This window comes from Anastrepha ludens, chromosome X (assembly GCF_028408465.1).
Source record: "Anastrepha ludens isolate Willacy chromosome X, idAnaLude1.1, whole genome shotgun sequence".
NCBI classification, from domain to species: Eukaryota; Metazoa; Arthropoda; class Insecta; order Diptera; family Tephritidae; genus Anastrepha; species Anastrepha ludens.
The window spans coordinates 60165534-60191527 of record NC_071503.1 but is presented as its reverse complement, the minus strand read 5'-3'; the positions used below and the strand labels follow the sequence as shown (position 1 = coordinate 60191527).

General features: G+C 35.9%; 1 protein-coding gene across 1 annotated transcript in view; it reads left to right on the top strand.

The window, feature by feature from the left end:
- LOC128870118 (uncharacterized) overlaps positions 1 to 25994 on the top strand; it is a 39770-nt gene that overhangs the window by 9630 nt on the left and 4146 nt on the right. Inside the window, exons 5-7 of the mRNA XM_054112722.1 lie at positions 1059 to 1433; positions 1500 to 1736; positions 22553 to 23016. Of these exons, the coding sequence (XP_053968697.1) occupies positions 1059 to 1433; positions 1500 to 1736; positions 22553 to 23016 (1076 nt within the window). The remainder of the gene's footprint in view (positions 1 to 1058; positions 1434 to 1499; positions 1737 to 22552; positions 23017 to 25994) is intronic.

The window sequence follows — 25994 nt, the reverse complement described above, 5'->3', positions numbered from 1 at the left end:
CAATAAAAAATTGTTAAAATTAAAAAAATGATAAAAAAAAGCACTTTCTCCAGGTTTAATCAAATAAAATATTGAAAATCTGTGAAAAAATGACTGAGATATCCGTAGATTACCGCGCAAAGTCTGAAAAAACGGTTTTTTTTATAAATAAATAAAAATTGGAGGGTACAAAAAATATAACAAAAATATTTTCATGCATTATTCGACCATATAAACAACCTACAGTGTGTAATTTGTCAGGTGTATTTCGTTTTTTTTTTGTAGCACAGTGTAATTTGATATTAACAATTGGCTCATTTCCCGTTCAGAATTTTGTTTTTTTCTTCCTTGAACATCCTTGTGTTTCACTGAATCAATGTGCTGTTTGCTTGAATTTTTTTTTTTGCAGAAACCAAACAATTGCAATGTGAACAAAATAAGACTGATTTGTCCGACTGAAAAACATTGGAAAATTGGTTTTTTCATATGCACAATAAATTCACCAGGCGTTTCTTTTCTATCTTTTGGCATCTTAACCCAATTTTCAATCAACCGATTACTTCAAATACATGCAATAACTCAGAAGAATATGATGTAACTTACTGCGTTTACTATACATTTCATACTAACACAAGTGACACATAGCACTCGTCGTTGTGCTCTCTTCACAAATCATAGTAACCAATAATTGCGCCAAGCTCATTTCGTGAAAATTTTTGAGTCTCATTTTTATAAACAAATTTGTCGCCTCATTGGATCAAGCAAATAAATAAATTTTGAAACAGATTCACGCATAAAATGTTATAGATCTGTTCTTTAAACGAAAGTTTAGCTGCGAATTGTTTTTCTTTATGCTTTGGTTAGAAGAATGATTTAAATTTCTTAAAATTTGTCAAAAAATATGCAATCATGCATTTGAAATAGAAATATGCTTTTATGGACGAAACATGCGAAATATGCATGCAATATAAAAATAAAAAAACAACGATATAAAGAAAATTAGAATGCCAGTGGAGCGCACTCCACCGCGTGAACGGAGTATACCGCTATCTACCGTGTAAACAACAAAATCAAATCAGTGCTCAACTTACTCTGATAATAATGTACATGTAGAAACAAGAGAAACTATGGTTAAAATAAGAGATACAACAATACCGCTATCGTGGAGTGATCAATGCAAAACACCAACAGCTAATCATCATCAATTGGAGAGTCCGGCAATAAAGACTGCTTTGGCGCCCTACAACTATCCGCAAGAAACAGCAGTAACATCATGCACGACAGCAACTGGTACTCACTACTCCATTGTCACCACATCAGCAGCAGCTCTAAGTTCAACAACAACTTCATCCACTTCTCCTGAACCAATCCATATACCTTCAACTCTCATTCAAACCGCAACACGTAGTGCTGAATGTAGCGCACCATCTACACTGATCGCATCGTCATCACCAGTAACGCACAATACAAAATGCAAATACAAAACGAAAAAAAAAGACTTTGTGCAATCACATTTAAAGAGAAACCGCGATAAGCAATCGCCAAACAAACTCGAACTCGAAAATAATAACAAAAAACAAAAGAATAAAATGCAAAGCTCTACACAAACAACTCTACAAGAGTATTGGTTAGGCAATCCAGCTTCATCAAATAGGTTCGATCTCTTGGATGTAGAACCAAATATCAATAAGCCAGAAAGCAACCCAGTAGAAAAAGATCCAGGTACGCAGCGTGCACAAAAACCGCCACCAATATATGTAGGTACAAAATGTGGAAAATGTATGTACTCTAACAAATGCTTTAAATTCCCTGTCAAATACTAAATTTGAAATAAAAGTTCTTAGCCGAAACGTAATTAAAATACAACCGAAAGAAACAACACATTATACAAAAATAATAGACCTACTAAAACAAAAAAAAAAAAACTTTTTATACATTTAGACCAAAAGAGCAACAAGGGCTTAGAGTATTTTTACGACAGATGCATCACTCGACTCCTGTCGAAGACATAAAAAATGAACTTTTTGATCTAGGTCATGAAAGAACAAATATTCACAACATACAAATTAAAAACGCTTCAGGAATAAAACAACCTCTGTCACTATTTTCAACTGAACTAAAATTAAACGAAAACAATAAAGACATATACAGTAGAACTCATCTACTCCACTGTAAAATTAGTTTTGAGCCACCGCGTCAAAAAAGAACAATTCCTCAATGTGCAAACTGTCAGAGATACGGACATACAAAAAATTACTGTATGGTAGATCCAGTCCGCGTAAAATGTGCTGGCAAACACAAGACAAATATGTGTAAAATTAAGAACAAAGTGGAAACATACCAAATTAAATGTGCTCATTGTGGCAAAAAACACACAGCTAATTATAGAGGCTGTGAAATCTACAAAAAACTCCAAATACAAAGATATCCAACACTACGCAAAAAAGAAATTCACGCTGTACAAGAACAAAGCAATAATGATCATCAACAGAAAAACCTTGGCACAAATACAAATCAAACCCTAATACCAGGCGTTTCTTATGCAAGTTAATTCCAATGATTAATTTTTATTTAAAAAATAAAATATCTTCAGTCCGAAGATGTTGTTCTTCATTTGAACATTTTATTGGAACTGATCTTATTAATTAATTTTACAATAATGAAACTTAAGAGCTAAAGTGCAATTCAGCAATTTATTTTTTTATTTTTCTTATTTCATATTTTTCAACTATTTTGCAACAACCAGCTTTTAATACCTTAGAATTGGCACAATTTGTATTGTTAAGCGTGTGAGAATTAATTATTATTAATTCAATAATAACTTCCGTCGACTGGTAAACAATTCCCCAGAATCGACACAACTTCCGTCAACAGGCAAGCATTTCTTCAGAATTGACACAATTTGTTTGTTGAGCTTGTAAAAAATAAGTAGTATTAATTTAGCAATAACTCCCGTTAACTCTTCCACCCTTAAATGCGTTCGTCCACGAGCGCTCGAAAAGTAGGGTAGATTATGTAATCTTGCTGTTGATGTTGGACTAATATCTTTTGGGGCTGGTACGGGATTCACGATTACTGTGGTTAATAATTTTTTATTTTTTGCTTTCCTAATAGCCAAAAGTGTTAAACTAAGTGTAAAAAGAAAAGCAATAAAGATAGTAGCATTAGATACCCATGTTTCTCTTCGTATTCTATGAATTATTTTTATGTTCTTTAAATGTAGATCTTGAAGTGACTCTAGAGATAATAGGTTAAGTCTCTTTTCTTCTATTGGAGATTCTTGTATTATGGCGGGTATAGGCGTCATATAAGATGCTTCCAGATTCTTATATACTTTTTCGTTGATTTTTATTGTAGTGTTGTCAAATCTTATAAGGAAGGTTCCACTTAGCTCATATCTCATTGATTCTGTTCATATAGTTTCGTTTACATTATTGAGAAGAATAAGTCCCTCTGATATTTCTTCAATGCGTTGAACATGCTGAATATTACTGGTTGTACAAGTTGGTCTTTGATTATTCATGATATTCTTAATACATTTATCTTTACTTAGATCTATAATTTGATTTCTTTTACAAATTTCAATTTTATTATATTTTAAGCAATTATTATTTATTGCATATATTTCGTTTTCACTTACAAACATTTGTTTAAAAGTTAAATTTATAATAGAATCATTTTTAATAATTGGCTTTACAATAATATTATTATATAAAATAGGATTTGTCAAAGGAATTTTAATTATGTATAAGAGGTTTGTGTTATTACTTAATATATTAACATTTGCCAGTTCTAAAGCTTCCTCTATATTGTTAAAGGGCATGTCCTCTTTTTTCCATTTTTCTATAGCAATAGTCATCTCTTCTTTATTTAATAGGAATTAATTTATAATGTTATTTTTAGCCCATTGTATGGCATACTTTATATTAACAATTGTTTCTTTTATCAATCTTACTTTATTTCTTAAAATTTCTGTTTCTTCATTAATAAATGCTTCGTCCTTTCTTATTGCATTTGAAAAATCATTTACCAAGCCTGTAATGTTGTTCAGTCTGTTAGTGAAATCCGTATTTATTATCATTTGCTTCTCAGTATTGTCAGCTATTTCGTTTAGTGTCTTATAAATAAGTTTAGCGTGATCATGGTCGGGTGATCCTGCAGTGAGTTTTCAGTTTTTCCTAAAGTATCTATTGATCTGACATTTCTTTGTGGTGTCATGAACCTAAGAGTCGCCAACAGATCCAAGCTTTGATTTAGTTCAAGATACATGGTTGGATATAATGGATTTGTCTTTAAAATATTTTTATCAACGTATTTTTTTGTGTTATACAAACAGTCATAATATGATTCAAGATTAATTGGATGTATGAATTTAAAACTTCCGTCCTGAATTTTCCCGTAGCCGTTGGCTATAGTTACAACGTAGGAGTGTAGTTATGTATTTGAACCTCTGCCCTCAGCATTGACTACAGCAATGCAAAAAGCCAAAAGCGATTGGCCTATTTTCCTGGCTAAGAACAAAAGTTTTATTAAAATCTGGGAATGTCAAGATCACATACCTGGATGACAGTATAGCCTTCAGTTTATCAAAAGCTTCTCTTGCAGACATATCGAGTTCTATCTATTTTTTGCTGGATTGGTTTCGGGACACACGACCCTCTTCCCCTCTTAACAGGTTTGTCAGAGGTTTTGCTATTTTAGCATAATCCTTGACAAAACGGCGGTAATAACCGCATAAACCAAGAAAACATGGAAGGTCTTTCAATGTATTGGGATAGGGAAAATTTACTATGGCTTCTACTTTTTTCGGGTTTGACTGTACCCCTTCCTGGGAAACGACAATTCCTAGAAATTCTACCTTGGTTTTAAAAAACTCGCATTTGTCAAGCTGAACTTTCATGTTAGCTTGATGTAAGGTTTGAAAAATCTTATTGATATCACTGCTATGTTGATCCTCACTAGGGCTGAAAATGATTATGTCATCAATGTAGACATAACACCTAACTCCAATATGAGGGCGCAGAATTTCATCCAGTGCACGCTGAAATATTGCCGGTGCATTCTTGAGTCCAAATGGTAGCCGAGTGAACTCGTATTTGCCATTCTTAATGGAGAATGCTGTTTTCTCTATATCCTTTGGCCGTAATGGTATTTGGTGAAAGCCACTTTTCAAATCTAACACTGTAAAATATTTACTTCTTCCCAATTGTGCTAGTACCTCATTAATTTCTGGTAAAGGGTATTTATCCGATATGGTAATTGCATTTAACTTACGATAGTCGATGACCATACGAAATTTCTTTTCCCCACTAGCGTCTATTTTTTTTGGAACAATCCACACCGGTGAATTGTGTGGGGATTTTGATGGCCTAATAATTCCATCTTCCAATAAAGCTCTCACCTGATCTTCTATTTCGTCTTTCAAGCCCATAGGATAAGGGTATGTCTTAGAGTAAATCGGGTCTTAAGTCTTCGTCCGAATTTCTCCTATTATTTTAGTGGTATATGTTAGTTTTTCGTCCGGAGTAGAAAAAACATTAGCGTAAGTCGATACAGCTTTATTAAGCATGGTTTTTTGTCGTTGTGTCATGTAGTTAGTCCGAATCGAAGTCATATTAATGCTATCTGTTGGAAATTGTTTCAAAAAAATTTTCTTATCGTTTCCTAATTTCATATAGTTATGTTTGGTATAAATTATGGCGTCAAAGATTTTAAGAGTGCCATTACCAAGGATGCCATGAAAAGTCCTTAGTTCTGGAAGTAAAAAAAACTTAATTGGTACGTCCGTTCTACCGAATAATGTGGCGTTCGGGTGAAATTTAATGTCTACTTTACCTGCAATTGAATTTGCATAAAGGTTTTTTTTGTTTGGAATGGGATTTTTTATAAGATCTGGTCGTATATAATTTTTATTCGAGCCCGTATCGATTAGAATTTAAGGATTTGTCCGTTGTCCCTCTTACACTCAAAATATGGAAGAGCGGACGAATTTAATCTAAAAAATGAGTCTCGTCAACGTTGTCATAGTCGTATCATGTAATGTTTGTTCGTGAGAAATGTTTTCGGTTGGTTCCTGGTAAACTTCGTCCGTGTCCTGCTTTTCCGTAGTATGGTCAATCTCGGATCTTAAGTGAAAGTTTCTGCTTTGTTTCCGGGCTTCTGTATTCTGTAGTGGTGGTGGTCGTTTGCCAAGGAATCCATTGTTTGAAGGTCTGTTCATGTAATTAATATTTTTCGTCCTAATACTTTGGTCCACGTCCATGGGCTCAGGCCTTGGTGGTGGTTTCGGTGCAAAAGGTCTTGGTGGTATATAATTTTGATATTGGTAATATTTAGGAATAGCACCTTGATGCTGATTAATTTGAGCAGTAGACATCCTAGCCTGCTCCTGAAGAGTCTCAGTTATTATCCTCCCAATTTCTTGTTGTAACTCTGCCATATTAACTCCCTGATTCTGTGGCGCATTCAAGACAGATGGCCTAACAAGGTTGTTTGGGTTTGACATTATTAAATTTAACAAGGACCTCACTATGTTCGTCAAAACAAATATTTCCGTAAAAAAAATGTTTTTGCAGAACTTATTTTGTAATTTGTATGCAAATGAGTTAAAAGGTTTCTCGAACAGGCACAAATAAACAAAACAACGAAACAAAGGAGGCAAACAAACACACAAGAACATCAATGAAAATAAATTTGTATGCTATTGATTGTAATCTTCTTGTAAATTTCAGTTATAAATTTAAATTTCTTTATTTTGGAATAATAAAAAAAATTTACTTTATATAATATTAATCTTTCGTTAATTAATTTTTTTAATTTTATAATATTCTTTACCTTCAATTACTTTCTCTTTTAAAAAAAAGTAACTTTATATATTTTATTTGTATTTATTATTCAATTTATATTCACTTTTATCAAAAAAAAATTTTTGGACTTATCTTTTTCCTTGTTTTAATTAATTTCTTCAATAATAATACAATATTTTAATTCAATTTCTTTTTAAAAAAAAAAAAACTTTTTATACCTAATAATTTCCTTTTTCTTCTTTTTTTTTTAAATATACTTAACTCTTAACTTACAATAACATCAGCATCGCGTTCTCCTAATTGGTGATTGGTTGGTGACTCTAGTTGTTCCTTTTTATCCCACGAACGGTTGACTCAGGCCTTCGGTGTTGTTCTTTGGAACCCAGTCAGGAAAAAATTTTTAAGTGTAGTCGGATGTAATGGCTCCTATGAAGGTTTTTATTTTACACACTCACTTTTTAATTTCTTTTTTAAAAAATTACTATTTTTTAATATGATTATCCTGCTGGTTAATTAATGATTAATTTTTATTTAAAAAAATAAAATATCTTCAGTCCGAAGATGTTGTTCTTCATTTGAGCATTTTATTGGAACTGATCTTATTAATTTATTTTACAATAATGAAACTTAAGAGCTAAAGTGCAATTCAGCAATTTATTTTTTTAGTTTTCTTATTTCATATTTTTCAACTATTTTGCTACAACCAGCTTTTAATACCAATTCCTTAGAATTGGCACAATTTGTATTGTTAAGCGTGTCAGAATTAATTATTATTAATTCAATAATAACTTCCGTCGACTGGTAAACAATTCCCCAAAATCGACACAACTTCCGTGAACTGGCAAGCATTTCTTCAGAATTGACACAATTTGTTTGTTGAGCTTGTAAAAAATAAGTAGTATTAATTTAGCAATAACTCCCGTTAACTTGCACAAGCAACATCAACGAAAACATTAACAAATAAATTAAACAAACCTAATACTACGAGGGGGGCCTTTTATATGTCGGGATTTGGCAACCCTGGTGTTGCAATCTGGCAACTGACAGCTGTATCGCAAAGTTTGACATTTTTTGGCTTTTACGTACTCAGAACGTTTTGAAATACCAGCGCTATTTGTGGTGTTTACAGTAACTTAAAAGATTCATCTCGGTCCAAAAATGGAATTAAGTCGTGAACATTTTCGTGCGATTATTTTTTACAACTTTCGACGTGAATTAACTCAGCAACATTGCATGGATGAACTTAATTCATTTTTTGGCGACGAAACTCCATCAAGGACCAGTGTTTATCGATGGTATGGTGAATTCAATCGTGGTCCTGTTTCACTCCAAGACGAATTTCGTGAAGGTCGTCCAAAATCAGTTGTTGTTCCGAAAACCATTGATGCTGTGCGCGAACTGATATTGCAAGATCGTCATGTGACCTATCGTGAGATTGAGACAATCTTAGGCATTAGTGGGACCAGCATACATTCAATATTGCATAAACATTTGACTGTCAAAAAAATTTGTTCGCGTTGGATCCCACACAATTTGTCAATCGCTCAAAAAAAGGCTCGTGTCGATTGGGCGAAGGAAATGCTCAAAAACTACGATCGCGGGGCTTCGAAACACGTCTATGACATCGTGACAGGTGTGAATCATGGATTTACGCGTATGAGCCCGAAAGTAAACAGCAGTCAACTGTATGGGTGTTTCAAGATGAGTCAAATCCGACAAAAGTTGTTCGCGCACGAAGCACTTCCAAGCAAATAGTCGCCTGTTTTTTCGGAAAAACTGGGCATGTCGCAACCGTACCACTAGAACAACGCAGAACAGTAAATTCTGAGTGGTACACAACCATTTGTTTGCCAGTTGTCTTCCAAGAAATTAGAAAAACCAATCGCCAAAGACGGATCAATCTTCACCAGGACAATGCGAGCTCTCACACATCGGCTCAAACAACTGCATTTTTGAGCACCCAAAACATCGAATTAATGGGTCATCCGCCGTATATCTTTTTATTCCCGTACGTAAAAAACAAACTGAGAGGTCAACGTTCTTCGACACCTGAAGAAGCGGTTGCGGTATTCAGAATGCATGTTTTGGAGGTACCTCATTCAGAGTGGCAAAAGTGCTTCGACAATTGGTTCAAACGCATGCAAAAGTGTATGATCTTCATGGAGAATATTTTGAAAAACAATAAAGTGATTTTCGATGATTAAAATTTGTTTTTGTTCTCCAATCCCGACATCAAGTAACGATGATTTAACTGAACTTAAAACTATGATGAAACAATTGATGACACAAATGGCCACCATGATGAACATTGTAACCATACTAGTATCGAAGCTAGATGGACGCACTAAGTAAAATAAAAATTGCAATTTGGAACCCAAACGGACTTACGCGCCACGAATTAGAACTCAAGGCTTTTATTCTGGATAAAGCAATTGATATTATGCTAATATCCGAGACTCATGCAACTCACAAAACTTTTGTAAATATACCTAATTACAACATACACTACACAAATCACCCAGATAACAAGGATCACGGAGGAACTGCAATAATCATCAAACAATTAAATAACACGAACTTGATGGTTATAGAAACAATAACATACAAGCAACGACAGTTTCAATAAATAGCTCAAATGGACCAATAACAATATCAGCAGTATACTGTCTACTGTAAATTCAATAACACAAAAGATCAATACCTGGACTATTTAAACAGTCTAGGAAGTCGATATATCGCTGGAGGTGTCTACAATGCGAAAAATTCTATTTGGGGATCAAGGTTAACAACTTCTAAAGGCCGACATACTGGCCTACAGATTTCAGAAAACAACCAGATTTAAAATTGACTCAGCAATAGCTTTTTTCAACGATTCCATCATCAAAGCCCTCACCCTTTCGACACCAACTATAAAAATTCTACAAAAAGAGTCTATTCCAATGCATATCAAACAAAAAAGGAAACTCCGTAAAAAGTGGCAAACTACTAAACATCCCGAAGATAAGGCAAAACGTAACAAATCAACAACTGAATTAAAAGCATTATTAAAACAACACCAAGATAAAAAGCTTCAGAATTACATTCCTAACTTGGGGGCGACGGCAGTTAACAATTATTCTCTATGGAAAGCAACTAAAAACTTAGTCAAAGCAGTTCCACATAAACCTTCAATCAAAACACAACACGGAACTTGGGCAAAGACCAATAAAGAGAAGGCAAATACACTAGCTGAACACTTTAAAACAATATTCTCAAACGAAAAAGACAATAAGCACATTGAACAAAATGTAAATACGAGTAACCCAGAAAAGAAAATGAAAATGACAACCTCAGGAAAAATCAAATATCATTTGAAAAATCTGAACAGTAAAAAAGCCCCGGGCTACGATCTAATAAATGGTAAAATACTAAAAGAACTACCTGATGTAGCAATCACATATATACGACAAATATTCAACAGCATATTAAGGACACAATGCTTCCCACGCCTCTGGAAAGTTGCATAAATAACGGCAATCCCCAAACCAGGTAAAAATGCATCAGAAACGACATCATATCGCCCCATCAGTCTCTTGCCCATTCTTTCAAAAGTATTTGAAAAAATATTCTTTGCCAGATTAGACAAAATTCTGATAGAAAAAAATATAATACCAAGCCACCAATTTGGATTTAGACGACAGCATTCAACTCTGCAACAAGTCCACAGAGTTATAAACAAAATACTAGATGATATGGATGATAAAAGGTTCTGCATAGCTGTCTACCTAGATATTGCAAAAGCTTTTGACAGGGTGTGGCATAAAGGACTACTGCACAAGCTAAGCGAAATATTGCCACGGAATCACTTCATCATTCTCAAAAGTTATCTGGAAAACCGACATTTTTTATAAAGGTTGAAGACGAATGCTCAAGCATGATGCAAATGACAGCAGGTGTGCCCCAAGGTAGTGTCCTAGGCCCTCTATTGTACCTGATATTTACAGCAGATATACCGATCCCAACAACAAAAAATTGCATGATAGCCACATTCGCGGATGACACGGTTTTAATGGCATCAGACAAAATAGAAAAAAAGCTACTGACATTCTTCAACAAACAATAAATGACACTGTATCATGGCTCGATAAATGGGGACAAAGATAAAACGGTACAAGTAATTTATACAAATAGAAAGCCTAAGAAACACAAACTAACAATAAAAAGCAATGAAATAAAAATCCACCCTAGTGCAAAGTACCTTGGCATAACTATAGATGAAAAACTAAATTGGAAACGACATATAGAAAACAAGCGAAATGAAATCAAAAACAAGTTCAGACAACTGGCTGTTGGCTAAAAATTCAAAACTAAGCCTTAACAACAAAGTAGTGATATATAAATCTTAATCTCACCCATTTGGAAATATGGGGCACAGCAAAAAATCCAATATCAAAATAATTCAAAGGACCCAATCTAAAATACTTCGAGCAATAACAAAAGCAGGCTGGTGGTATATACCAAACGACGTGATCCACAGCGACCTCAATATCGACATAATAGATGACACAATTCGAAAATACAGCATCAAGCATATACAACGACTAACAAATCATTAAAATGAACAAATGCGCAAACTACCACAATCGGAGAAAGCGGGAAAACGAAGATTAAAACGATTAACTCCAACAGAACTCACAATTTAACAAAACAATAAAGAAATAAAAAAATAATTAATAATAATAATAATAATTATTACACTTAAAAAATAATATAACGTAGCATAATTTGAAGCAAAATTGAATGTTTATCTAGCATTATTTAGAGAACAAAGAATTCCAATACTACATTAAAAATAATAACTTATTGTTTAAATTTAACATATTGTAATTTAACAAGCCAAATAAAAAAAAAAAAACCTGCATTTGCATGACTATCACAGCTCTACATATAACGATCTCCCTACTAACACTGACCAAAATGGCACTAGGACGTCTAAAGGTAACACGGATAGCTGAGAACAAATACCATTAAGGAATTTCAACGTGCAACATAGTCTTTTATAAGCTTAAACTCATTAAAAAGGGCGTAATAAAATACGACGACGAGTAAAATATAATAGCGATATAAAATACCAAACAATTATTTGTATTTATAAAAAAAATAACTTAGAGATGCTAGAGAAGAATAAATACGTTGTAAAAATTAAAAATGTAACTTACAAATTCGAAGAAAATACCGAAATAAACAATTTGAAAATATGCTGTATTTTACGGATTCAAAATATTAAATTATTTATAATAAGTGTGAAATGAAATTGTTGAAAGTCACTCTTTATAATGAATTAACACACATTCACTGATATATATTTCTATCCAAGCAATAGTTATAATCAAACATTTTCAACAGATATTACATTCGAAGATATAAAAATTAAATATTTGGAAAATTTAAAAGCTATAAAAGAGCTAAAGTTTCACAAAAATGTGGGTTTTGGAATAGACTTAACTCTTATCTCTCTTATTGTAGTCATAATTGCAAGTTTTCATTATATTTAAAACAAGGAAAGTAGCAAAATAAGAATAAATGTGCGATAGAGAATTCAAGAGAATCTTTAAACAAAAGGGGGAGGAGCTACATCTTCGCCACAAACTCCCTTTCCCTTAGACTTGAGAAGGTATATACGGTTTTGCAATTTTTGCTTTGACTTTCGTTGTTCTTGTTATTTCTCTTTTTTTTTTCTTTGGAAAACAAGTAAACCAAAGAATTTGATATAAATTAAAAATAGTAAGACTTCAACAAAACGCCTTTTGCTCTGACACAAAATAAGATATTTGAATAAATCTTACCTATGTAGCTAACCGTGATTAAATTCGTGGAAATCGACCTTTGACAAGCTCACGACAAATAGTGATTTTGGAATCTTTTGACAGCATTTATAGATACGAAGAGTAGTGAATATCGAGCAAGCGCAAAACATATTTTTGGTAAGTTTAAGAATAAGCATGGAATCAACCGAACGAAGTTTGGTTATCTACAAAAATAAAGATTAAAATAACAAAACTAAAGTTTCTGATTATTAATAAAGTTTCAAACAACAAAACTAAAGTTTTTGACATTTAATGTGAGATCTTTAAAATAACAAAACTATTGTTTTTGAAGTGAAAACTTCCTTAGAATCGTTGGGAGTGATTTGAGACTCGATGAAACGAAAAAGCGACACCAAAAAGAAGAAGAAAAAAGATATACGTATATATATGTATGTATAGAAAATGCTTCATTACCAGGCACACAGAAGGATGGCATAAGCAAATTTAAATTTGTGAATTTATATATGTATGTATATATGCGGATATATGTATATATGTTGTGTGTATGTACATATGTGCCTCGCCACAGCAAAACATACGGTAAAATTTCTCAAGTAATCCAGTGCGCATTCATAGGCACAGCGCACATTCATAGGCACAGCATTGCATGTACAGTAGGGCGGGTCGATTTAAAAATCGCTCATTGCTCTATGAAAATCGTATTCTAGGGATCAAAATAAGAAACTTTGCCGAAGGAACCATACCTCTAAAACGAATTCTGATGTCCCCCAATTTCAAAATATCACCATTTTTGGCTTTTACATGAAAAAATCAGCTAAATGGCTATGTTTTTTCTTTATTTTTATTTATTATAATATTATCTATTTTTTCTCTTAAGAAATTTATTTAGTCAGAACATATGTAAATGAATGAATGTGAGTTATAGAAAAGAAACTAAAAAGTTCGACCCATATTGGGGGACATCAGAAATCGTTTTAGAGGTATGGTTCCTTCGGCAAAATTTCTTATTCTGATCCCTAGAATATGATTTTCACAGAGCAATGGGCGATTTTTTTGCCTTCCCACAAATCGACCCGGCCTAATGTACAGTAACCTTGAACAGGCAGCTGCGGTTGTCGAGCATTTAGAAACATATATTTACATACATATATGGGTGCAAACATATTTACGGAGCCGCGGGCACTCGACTTGACAAAAATTGAATATTGGCAAATAATTCTACGCGAAATATTCCAATATTGACTATTTTCGAATTGTCGAGAAAATTAGCATATGGGCGGCTCGTTTTATGAATGAAAGTACTTGCTCTTAGAACTATGAGCTCGAATTTATAATTCAATTTTTTGATGATGAGTTTTTGTTGCACAGTACAATAGTTGAAACTGTTCGGCGGATCCCACACAATTTGTCAATCGCTCAAAAAAAGGCTCATGTCGATTGGTCGAAGGAAATGCTCAAAAACTACGATCGCGGGGCTTCGAAACACGTCTATGACATCGTGACAGGTGTGAATCATGGATTTACGCGTATGAGCCCGAAAGTAAACAGCAGTCAACTGTATGGGTGTTTCAAGATGAGTCAAATCCAACAAAAGTTGTTCGCGCACGAAGCACTTCCAAGCAAGTAGTCGCCTGTTTTTTCGGAAAAACTGGGCATGTCGCAACCGTACCACTAGAACAACGCAGAACAGTAAATTCTGAGTGGTACACAACCATTTGTTTGCCAGTTGTCTCCAAGAAATTAGAAAAACCAATCGCCAAAGACGGATCAATCTTCACCAGGACAATGCGAGCTCTCACACATCGGCTCAAACAACTGCATTTTTGAGCACCCAAAACATCGAATTAGTGGGTCATCCGCCGTATATCTTTTTATTTCCGTACGTAAAAAACAAACTGAGAGGTCAACGTTCTTCGACACCTGAAGAAGCGGTTGCGGCATTCAGAATGCATGTTTTGGAGGTACCTCATTCAGAGTGGCAAAAGTGCTTCGACAATTGGTTCAAACGCATGCAAAAGTGTATGATCTTCATGGAGAATATTTTGAAAAACAATAAAGTGATTTTCGATGATTAAAATTTGTTTTTGTTCTCCAATCCCGACATCAAGTAACGATGATTTAACTGAACTTAAAACTATGATGAAACAATTGATGACACAAATGGCCACCATGATGAACATTGTAACCATACTAGTATCGAAGCTAGATGGACGCACTAAGTAAAATAAAAATTGCAATTTGGAACCCAAACGGACTTACGCGCCACGAATTAGAACTCAAGGCTTTTATTCTGGATAAAGCAATTGATATTATGCTAATATCTGAGACTCATGCAATTCACAAAACTTTTGTAAATATACCTAATTACAACATACACTACACAAATCACCCAGATAACAAGGATCACGGAGGAACTGCAATAATCATCAAACAATTAAATAACACGAACTTGATGGTTATAGAAACAATAACATACAAGCAACGACAGTTTCAATAAATAGCTCAAATGGACCAATAACAATATCAGCAGTATACTGTCTACTGTAAATTCAATAACACAAAAGATCAATACCTGGACTATTTAAACAGTCTAGGAAGTCGATATATCGCTGAAGGTGACTACAATGCGAAAAATTCTATTTGGGGATCAAGGTTAACAACTTCTAAAGGCCGACATACTGGCCTACAGATTTCAGAAAACAACCAGATTTAAAATTGACTCAGCAATAGCTTTTTTCAACGATTCCATCATCAAAGCCCTCACCCTTTCGACACCAACTATAAAAATTCTACAAAAAGAGTTTATTCCAATGCATATCAAACAAAAAAGGAAACTCCGTAAAAAGTGGCAAACTACTAAACATCCCGAAGATAAGGCAAAACGTAACAAATCAACAACTGAATTAAAAGCATTATTAAAACAACACCAAGATAAAAAGCTTCAGAATTACATTCCTAACTTGGGGGCGACGGCAGTTAACAATTATTCTCTATGGAAAGCAACTAAAAACTTAGTCAAAGCAGTTCCACATAAACCTCCAATCAAAACACAACACGGAACTTGGGCAAAGACCAATAAAGAGAAGGCAAATACACTAGCTGAACACTTTAAAACAATATTCTCAAACGAAAAAGACAATCAGCACATTGAACAAAATGTAAATACGAGTAACCCAGAAAAGAAAATGAAAATGACAACCTCAGGAAAAATCAAATATCATTTGAAAAATCTGAACAGTAAAAAAGCCCCGGGCTACGATCTAATAAATGGTAAAATACTAAAAGAACTACCTGATGTAGCAATCACATATATACGACAAATATTCAACAGCATATTAAGGACACAATGCTTTCCACGCCTCTGGAAAGTTGCATAAATAACGGCAATCCCCAAACCATGTAAAAATGCATCAGAAACGACATCATATCGCCCCATCAGTCTCTTGCCCATTCTTTCAAAAGTATTTGAAAAAATATTCTTTGCCAGATTAGACAAAATTCTGATAGAAAAAAATATAATACCAGGCCACCAATTTGGATTTAGACGATAGAAAATAATATAACGTAGCATAATTTGAAGCAAAATTGAATGTTTATCTAGCATTGTTTAGAGAACAAAGAATTCCAATACTACTTTAAAAATAATATCTTATTGTTTAAATTTAACATATTGTAATTTAACAAGCGAAATAAAAAAAAAAAAAACCTGCATTTGCATGACTATCACAGCTCTACATATAACGATCACCCTACTAACACTGACCAAAATGGCACTAGGACGTCTAAAGGTAACACGGATAGCTGAGAACAAATACCATTAAGGAATTTCAACGTGCAACATAGACTTTTATAAGCTTAAACTCATTAAAAAGGGCGTAATAAAATACGACGACGAGTAAAATATAATAGCGATATAAAATACCAAACAATTATTTGTATTTATAAAAAAAATAACTTAGAGATGCTAGAGAAGAATAAATACGTTGTAAAAATTAAAAATGTAACTTACAAATTCGAAGAAAATACCGAAATAAACAATTTGAAAATATGCTGTATTTTACGGATTCAAAATATTAAATTATTTATAATAAATGTGAAATGAAATTGTTGAAAGTCACTCTTTATAATGAATTAACACACATTCACTGATATATATTTCTATCCAAGCAATAGTTATAATCAAACATTTTCAACAGATATTACATTCGAAGATATAAAAATTAAATATTTGGAAAATTTAAAAGCTATAAAAGAGCTAAAGTTTCACAAAAATGTGGGTTTTGGAATAGACTTAACTCTTATCTCTCTTATTGTAGTCATAATTGCAAGTTTTCATTATATTTAAAACAAGGAAAGTAGCAAAATAAGAATAAATGTGCGATAGAGAATTCAAGAGAATCTTTAAACAAAAGGGGGAGGAGCTACATCTTCGCCACAAACTCCCTTTCCCTTAGACTTGAGAAGGTATATACGGTTTTGCAATTTTTGCTTTGACTTTCGTTGTTCTTGTTATTTCTCTTTTTTTTTTCTTTGGAAAACAAGTAAACCAAAGAATTTGATATAAATTAAAAATAGTAAGACTTCAACAAAACGCCTTTTGCTCTGACACAAAATAAGATATTTGAATAAATCTTACCTATGTAGCTAACCGTGATTAAATTCGTGGAAATCGACCTTTGACAAGCTCACGACAAATAGTGATTTTGGAATCTTTTGACAGCATTTATAGATACGAAGAGTAGTGAATATCGAGCAAGCGCAAAACATATTTTTGGTAAGTTTAAGAATAAGCATGGAATCAACCGAACGAAGTTTGGTTATCTACAAAAATAAAGATTAAAATAACAAAACTAAAGTTTCTGATTATTAATAAAGTTTCAAACAACAAAACTAAAGTTTTTGACATTTAATGTGAGATCTTTAAAATAACAAAACTATTGTTTTTGAAGTGAAAACTTCCTTAGAATCGTTGGGAGTGATTTGAGACTCGATGAAACGAAAAAGCGACACCAAAAAGAAGAAGAAAAAAGATATACGTATATATATGTATGTATAGAAAATGCTTCATTACCAGGCACACAGAAGGATGGCATAAGCAAATTTAAATTTGTGAATTTATATATGTATGTATATATGCGGATATATGTATATATGTTGTGTGTATGTACATATGTGCCTCGCCACAGCAAAACATACGGTAAAATTTCTCAAGAAATCCAGTGCGCATTCATAGGCACAGCATTGCATGTACAGTAGGGCGGGTCGATTTAAAAATCGCTCATTGCTCTATGAAAATCGTATTCTAGGGATCAAAATAAGAAACTTTGCCGAAGGAACCATACCTCTAAAACGAATTCTGATGTCCCCCAATTTCAAAATATGTATCACCATTTTTGGCCTTTACATGAAAAAATCAGCTAAATGGCTATGTTTTTTCTTTATTTTTATATATTTATAATATTATCTATTTTTTCTCTTAAGAAATTTATTTAGTCAGAACATATGTAAATGAATGAATGTGAGTTATAGAAAAGAAACTAAAAAGTTCGACCCATATTGGGGGACATCAGAAATCGTTTTAGAGGTATGGTTCCTTCGGCAAAATTTCTTATTCTAATCCCTAGAATATGATTTTCACAGAGCAATGGGCGATTTTTTTGCCTTCCCACAAATCGACCCGGCCTAATGCACAGTAACCTTGAACAGGCAGCTGCGGTTGTCGAGCATTTAGAAACATATATTTACATACATATATGGGTGCAAACATATTTACGGAGCCGCGGGCACTCGACTTGACAAAAATTGAATAATAAATAATTCTACGCGAAATATTCCAATATTGACTATTTTCGAATTGTCGAGAAAATTAGCATATGGGCGGCTCGTTTTATGAATGAAAGTACTTGCTCTTAGAACTATGAGCTCGAATTTATAATTCAATTTTTTGATGATGAGTTTTTGTTGCACAGTACAATAGTTGAAACTGTTCGGCGCCGCCGCGACTGTTCAGCGCTATGGCAACTAGGATGATGGCCGCTACGCCTGCGCCTATTAATGCATTTTGTTCTTGTAGTCGATAGGCATAGAATTTTAGCTTTGGATGACATACGCATTTACAGGAATAAAGTGAGTGGCCTGTGTGTGCGGTCGTATGTAGATGCATATGTGTATATTAATAAGCATTGTTTTGCTGGAAGTTCAGAACACAAATATGTATGTACGTATGTACATAGGCTAGGCCATAGTATAGCATACATACATATGTATAAAAAATTCAAACCAAGCGTCCTACGAATGTTTGCGTGTATGTTAGTACGTCTGTGTATTATACGCGTTACGACGCTCATAATAGCAACCGCGTGTGCTGTATTGCGCCCGTATTTTTACATTCGTAAATATTTTCATTTTTAAATATTTACCGCAATTATGCCGAAAAATAATGCAGAAAAGTGTCGTGAATATCGACAGAAAAAAAAAACAAACAAAAAATAAAACTAAATAGCATCACGGAATTCATTCACGAAAATTTAATAAAGTATAACCAGAAGTATCGTGGATACTTAGAAAAGATTACGATAAAGTTCCAATGATTTTAAGTGGCGATTTTAACGTACATTTTGCATTGGACAAAGCGGTTCCTTTAATTGACTTTCTCAATACAACATTCAATTTAAAAATGTGTAACAATCGCACTGAATCGACAACACGATCAAAAACAACAATTGACGCGGTATTTCAAAGATATGTTGACAACATCGAAACCAAAGCATTTGTATCATATTTTAGCTATCATAAGCCCCTCGTATCATTTGTTGAAATTGAAAATATTGAGGATGAATAATAATAAAATGAAGAAAATAAAATATGAACTTTATAGCAATATTATAATGAACCTATAATTATTCCGCTCCTAATGCTGCTTTCGTCTCATTCTCTCTCAGTTTGTTTTACGGAAGGTTTCACTTCTATCGCGTCTAACCGTTAGACTGGTATTTTTATTTTTTTTTGATTATTTCGAACAAAGGTAATTATTTGTGTCAGTCAAATAGCATACTGCCACAACTTTTGTCCGCCGACCCGCAAATTTCTGCGGAAAGTCTTCATGCCCACATCACCGCCATGTGCAACTATGAAAACTTGCCTCCGTTCTGGGCAAAATGCATCATCGTGAAGCTGCCCAAAAGGCGATTTGCGTGACTGAGCAACTAGTGAAGAATAACCCTGCTCAACGCCATTTACACAATTCTAGCCATGATCATACACACCAGACTCCAATGGACTCCATGTACGATGGAAGAGTATTGTCGAGGCGCTGTGCTTCCGAGCGGAGTGATCAAAGAAAATAATATTTTCTGGGAATTTGGTGAACATTTTCAGATATGCAACAGTATGCTTGATTATGCTCCGTGGCTACTGTTTCGAGTTGGCCAGCGTTGGTACCTTAAATTGATTGATAGGTTCCTATAATTTGTATAGTCTTAACCATTGACTCTATACTGTGAACTATTTTGTGTGTTACAGATTGTTCAAAATTCAAACAATTGCCTTGAAAGCCCATTGGCTTCCTTATTTCTACAGCGTGGAATGGAAAAGATAAACGTGGGTGTTCGGTAAAAATATCAATAGTTTTTATCCCATAAAAGTAGTATTTTTTTCCCTTGTTCACTCCACTCGGGAGCATAGGGCCTCGACAAGACTCAGTCAGTACTGCTTGAAGCCTCATCTAGGTGTCAAATTTTTCTGGCAGAAGAGTCACACAGATGGTTGAGGACTTCGCTAAATTTGGTATGTCTGCGCTATTATATCGGTTGCCCGCTTCCTCTTGCTGGCGCCACTGATGCAATGTGTAACTGTGTCTTTTTCTTTATTTTTTTTTGCTTGTTTTAGCAGCCCCAATGCAAGTAATGCTCTGACTTTTTGTGCGGAAGTTAGGATTGGATTGGGATTTTCTAGAAACTAGGACAGTAGGTAAGTTTGGAAAAATGCGAGGACCGTGCTTTACGGGGGACTCGAGCCCGCAGCCTCTGGGATGGCAGGCTAGTGCATCTACGCTAGACTACTGAGGCCCGCATGAAAGTAGTATGACACCGTTTTTAAAGTCAATAAAATGACGAGGAATTTTAATTCATTTGTGGCGTAATTTTGCTTAGTAATAGATAAGTGCTGAAGGAAGCATCCGTTCAGTTCCAAAGTAATGGCTCACAATCAAGTGTAATATTAACATTGTTAGATTTTTTTGCTCATTTGTCCATTCCTACCACGGAGGTATTGGGTTAATGGTTTTACCATATTGTTGTATTTTTTTTTCAAAGCGGCGATAATAGCCCGAAAGGTCAAGAATTGTTCGCAACGCACGTAATGTTGTTGGAAGTTTATTATTTAGAGCATTATCAACTTTATTTGGATAGGTCTTAATACGCTTTTGGGAAGCTAAAAACTCACTTCCCTTCCTCTCTGAGGTTGATTATCCTGCAAACGTTTGGCGCAGGGGTAAATTTTTTTTTGTTCTCGATGTCCGGCGGGACACCTTCCCGAATTTCCGCACCCATGAACGAATCTTATCTTCACTTGGGACATCACACAAACGTCAAATATTGCGATCCACACGACTCAGTAAACTTATCCAAAAGTGTTGAACTATACCACACTGAAGAGTGATAACAAACTTTATGAGCTATAAAGCGTAAATAAATAATCACGTAAAGGAGCTCACCTAGAAGCTTAGTAATACTTTCACATATGCACTAATCATCAATAAATCCACCAAATTAATCTACCCGTTCACATGTGGCAGATTACTTGCAAAATTGACAATCAGCTGTCAATACTGCTTTGAGAGGTTTTTCTTCATAGAAATTATTTTGGTGGAATACTCCGGTGTTTCGGTGTTTCTTTAATTATTATTAATGATATGAAGAAAATACTAGGAGAAGGAATAGCTAATTTAATTCCGCAATTGGCGGTTAATATTAACAGTTGGAGGAAATCGTATGCGACGTTTACTGAGTTTGAAAATATTATGGCAGTAATACGCATGTTATTGTGGCTATTCTGTAGAATCATTTTTGCCGAGATGCGATTTTGGCGTCCCGACCAAGACACCGATGATACTACTTGATTGCGCTGCTATTCTGTTTCCGCGACTCTGGCTACCGGTGGGCATGGGTGTTTCATTCTCCATTGTATGGAGGAAACCGTCTAATCACAGAGCTCCTCTTAAATGCGTTTGCAGCTTCACCTGTCGGCGAGTGAACATTTCTGTTTATATCAGGTACATGCGTCCCATCATTGATGGTTTTTGAGTTTTTGTTTGTAATAAATTTGTTCATGCTATATGCCAACTCACAACCGCTATCTCCGCGCGTGTACGTAGTTACCGTAAGTCTCATAGTTATCTATATAAACAGGGAGGTCATGCGAGGGTTGACTTTGGCCCTTATGGGGTCCAGAGTTCAGAGTCAGACTTCAAGCCGGAATTAATGGGGAGCCATCTCAACCCAACCTACGTGGTCACTGAAGACTACGCGCTTTGAGCGCTTTGTGAGACCTGCCATGTTTGAAAGGGGCGGAGGAGGCTATGAACCCTTCTGAAAGCCATTTTTGCAAGATTTCACTCCGCATACTCACGTAACAGAGATTCAAAGCCCCAACCGTTTTTCGCGTTTAGCGATTAGTACAGCCGCTCCTTACGTGGTGAACAGAGGCTGACCAGAGAGCCGCTCAATATGAGTCAGACACTTCTAGAATTTTTGAATTGCCTGTTTTGGTCCGCGAGTGGTATTTTATTTCCCACCTACCCTGCATATCTGCTGAGCGTTCCCCTATCCGCCCCCTGGGGACACGGAGTTGCATGCATGTGATTGTTAGGTGAACAAAGCTAAAAGGGCCAAAATTAAAACAAAACATCAAACTAACTCTCTTACATCTGCTGTAAAAGCGAATGCTATCTTGCCCTCTCAGGCAACAAGTGGTTTAAATGACAGTAATACTTATGCTGCCGCTGGTGTGTTAAGAGAGGCCAAGATAACGGCAGAGCCATTAAGAGGACCATCAGCCTCTGTTCGTGTATTGACGCCGACTTCTGCGCCCACTGCTTCTGCACCTACTGTTAGTGTATTGACGCCGACTTCTGCACCCACTGCTTCACTCAGTTATTCTGCTGCTGCCGCTGCTAATATCAACATTTCAACGCCGCCTACTCTCTCTGCTTCTTCAACTAATGCTGATGCTGTGGCTGCTCACATCAACATGTCGACTGCGGGAGCCAAACAAAGCATTGTTCCCGTACCTAGCGAACAAATGCATACTCAAACTTCGTGGACAACTATTCAAGGGCGAATGCGTAAAGCTAATAAAAGGTCTCGGGATGTAGTTATTGGTCTTAATTCAAGTACTGAGATTGATATAGTAGCTACGAATAAGAGGTATCATCTTGCGTCCTTTAAACCTTCTGTAACTGAGGATAATATAATTTCTTATGTTGCTAAAAATGCAAATATCGATAAAAACCATATTCTATGTTTAAAGCTGATAAAAAAGGATACTGATATCCAAAGTTTAAGGAAAATTAATTTTAAGCTAGGGGTTCCGCCATCATTGTTTGACCAAGTTCTATAACCGTCCGTTTGGCCTGCTGACGTCAAGGTCCATCCTTTGAATTTTTTTCAAAAAGCAAGATCGTCCAGCCAAAATAATTAAGCTAATTGCGATAGTACTTGTGCATCACTAAATCATTTAAACATTTATTTTCAGAATATGGGTGGCATTCGTACTAAGTCGGAGACAATTCGCACCCGTGGTTCTCATTTAGATTTTGACGTCATCATTTTTGTTGAAACCTGGCACAATGCTAACTTTTTTGACGATGAATACTTCGACTCAAACTTATATAATGTTTTTCGAAAAGGCGGAAATGTAGAAAGTACGGGTTGCTTTTAGGGGGTGGAATTCTCATTGCAGTGCAGCGTTAGCTGCAAGCATTTCATGTCTCGCTTTTAAATGAGGATCCCATTCTTGACCTTACTTATACTTACTTGTATCTTACATACCGCCTAATAGTAATTTTGATCTTTACAAGTCGCATACGGACAACATTGTTTCCCTAGTTCTAAATAAGGTGGATGATAACCATATTAGTGTTTTTGGGGATTTTAATTTTCCGAAGTTTCTTGGTCTATTAATTTCTGTGAGCACAGTCTAATCCCAACTAATGTCACATCATCACTAGAATCATATGTAATTGATAATCTTTTGAGCCTTGATTTAGTACAAATTAGTTCTTTTGAAAACGAGCTTAATGGATTTCTTGATCTCATATTCGTCAGCGCTAATATTAATAGTTCTATCTCTGAATGCTTCTCATCCTTCTCGCCTGCTGATATACATCATGTCACTTTAATGCTTAACGTTGAGTTTTACGAGTTTGCGAGTAGTAAACAAGACGAGACAATAGCTTTCAGTTTCTCCTCTTGTGACTTTTCTAGGTTAAACAGCGATTTACATGACATCAATTGGGAGGATGGTTCCATGTGTAGAAGTCCACGCAATAAGGAAAGTTACTGATCGCCATTCACTTGGGAATGGCCAGGACAATTCTTCTGCATATGGTTCAAGCAGCTCACAACGGCCGGGATTAGCCCACGTATCCTCTGGGTAGCTAACGTGAGAAGGCGAAACATTCCAGGATAGCTGGTTGTGCGTTGGGTTTGGGACCCGCCACTTAAAAATCGCCCCCAATGAAAAGTGTAAAAAAGCCTCGGATGAGACCTCCCTATACTGATGACGACCCCTGCAAACGAACTAAGGATTATGATTTGAGGGCATGCACCTGGAATGTCCGGTCCCTTAATGGGGAAGGTGCCTCTGCCCGGCTGGTTGATGCCCTCGTGAGAGTAAAGGCTGACATCACTGCCATCCAAGAGATGCGATGGACGGGGCAAGGAAAGAAAACCATAGGACCTTGCGACGTCTACTACAGCTGCCATGTAAAGGAGCGCAAATTCGGTGTCGGATTTGTTGTGGGAGAGAGACTTCGTCGCCAAGTACTGTCGTTCACTCCGGTGGACGAGCGTCTCGCAACAATCCGCATCAAAGCCCGTTTTTTCATCATATCGCTAATTTGCACCCACGCCCCGACGGAAGAGAAGGACGATGCGACCAAAGACTCCTTCTATGAGAGCCTGGAACGTTCCTATGAGCGCTGCCCCCGCCACGACATAAAAATCGTGCTTGGCGACTTCAACGCCAGGGTGGGCAAGGAGGGAATTTTTGGTCCCACAGTCGGAAAATTCAGCCTGCACAACGAAACTTCAGGCAACGGACAGAGGCTGATCGACTTCGCCGGGGCCCGAAACATGGTAGTCTGTAGCACCAGATTCCAGCATAAAAAGATACACCAAGCTACCTGGCTGTCTCCTGATCGAAAAACACGAAACCAGATCGATCATGTTGTGATAGATGGAAGACACGCTTCTAGTGTATTAGATGTACGTACGATCCGAGGACCCAACATCGACTCGGATCTCTACCTTGTTGCAGCCAAACTGCGCACACGCCTCTGTGCAGCAAAAAACGTGCATCTACCTACGCAAAGAATGTTCGACATCGAAAAGCTGCAATCACAACAGACAGCCAGAAGATTCGCCACTCGACTCTCACTCCTGCTCTCCGAAAGCACTGCCCAACAAATCGGCATGCGCGAGCAATGGAGCAACATTTCTCGTTCCCTACGTACCGCCGCCGAAGAAGAAATCGGATTCCGGCGAGCCCGAAAAAACAATTGGTACGACGAGGAATGTCATGCTGCCGCAGAAAGAAAGGATGCCGCCTATAGAGCCACGCTGCGATCGGGCGCAACGCGAGCCATGTGGGATCGCTACAGAGAGCTGAAAAAGGAAGAGAGACGTATTATCCGAAAAAAGAAACGAGAGGCCGAAATACGTGAGTGCGAAGAGCTTGAGATGCTGGCCAACAGGAACAACGCCCGAAAATTCTACCAGAAAGTTCGGCGGCTTACAGTAGGTTTTAAGACCGGGGCGTTTTCCTGTAAGAACAAAGACGGCGAACTGGTGACTGACGTACGGAGCAATCTTAAATTATGGAGGAACCTATTAAACAGTGACAGCTGCGCATGTCACCGAGAAAGTGAAGATCCCGATACCCCAATCGTTGACGACGGAATTGTCGTTCCGCTACCCGATCATGACGAGGTGTGAATAGCGATAACGCGGCTAAAGAACAACAAAGCCGCGGGCGCCGACGGACTGCCGGCTGAGCTATTCAAACATGGCGATGAGGAGCTGGTAAGGTGCATGCATCAGCTCCTATGCAAAATATGGTCGGATGAAAGCATACCTGCCGATTGGAATTTAAGTGTGCTCTGCCGAATCCATAAGAAGGGCGA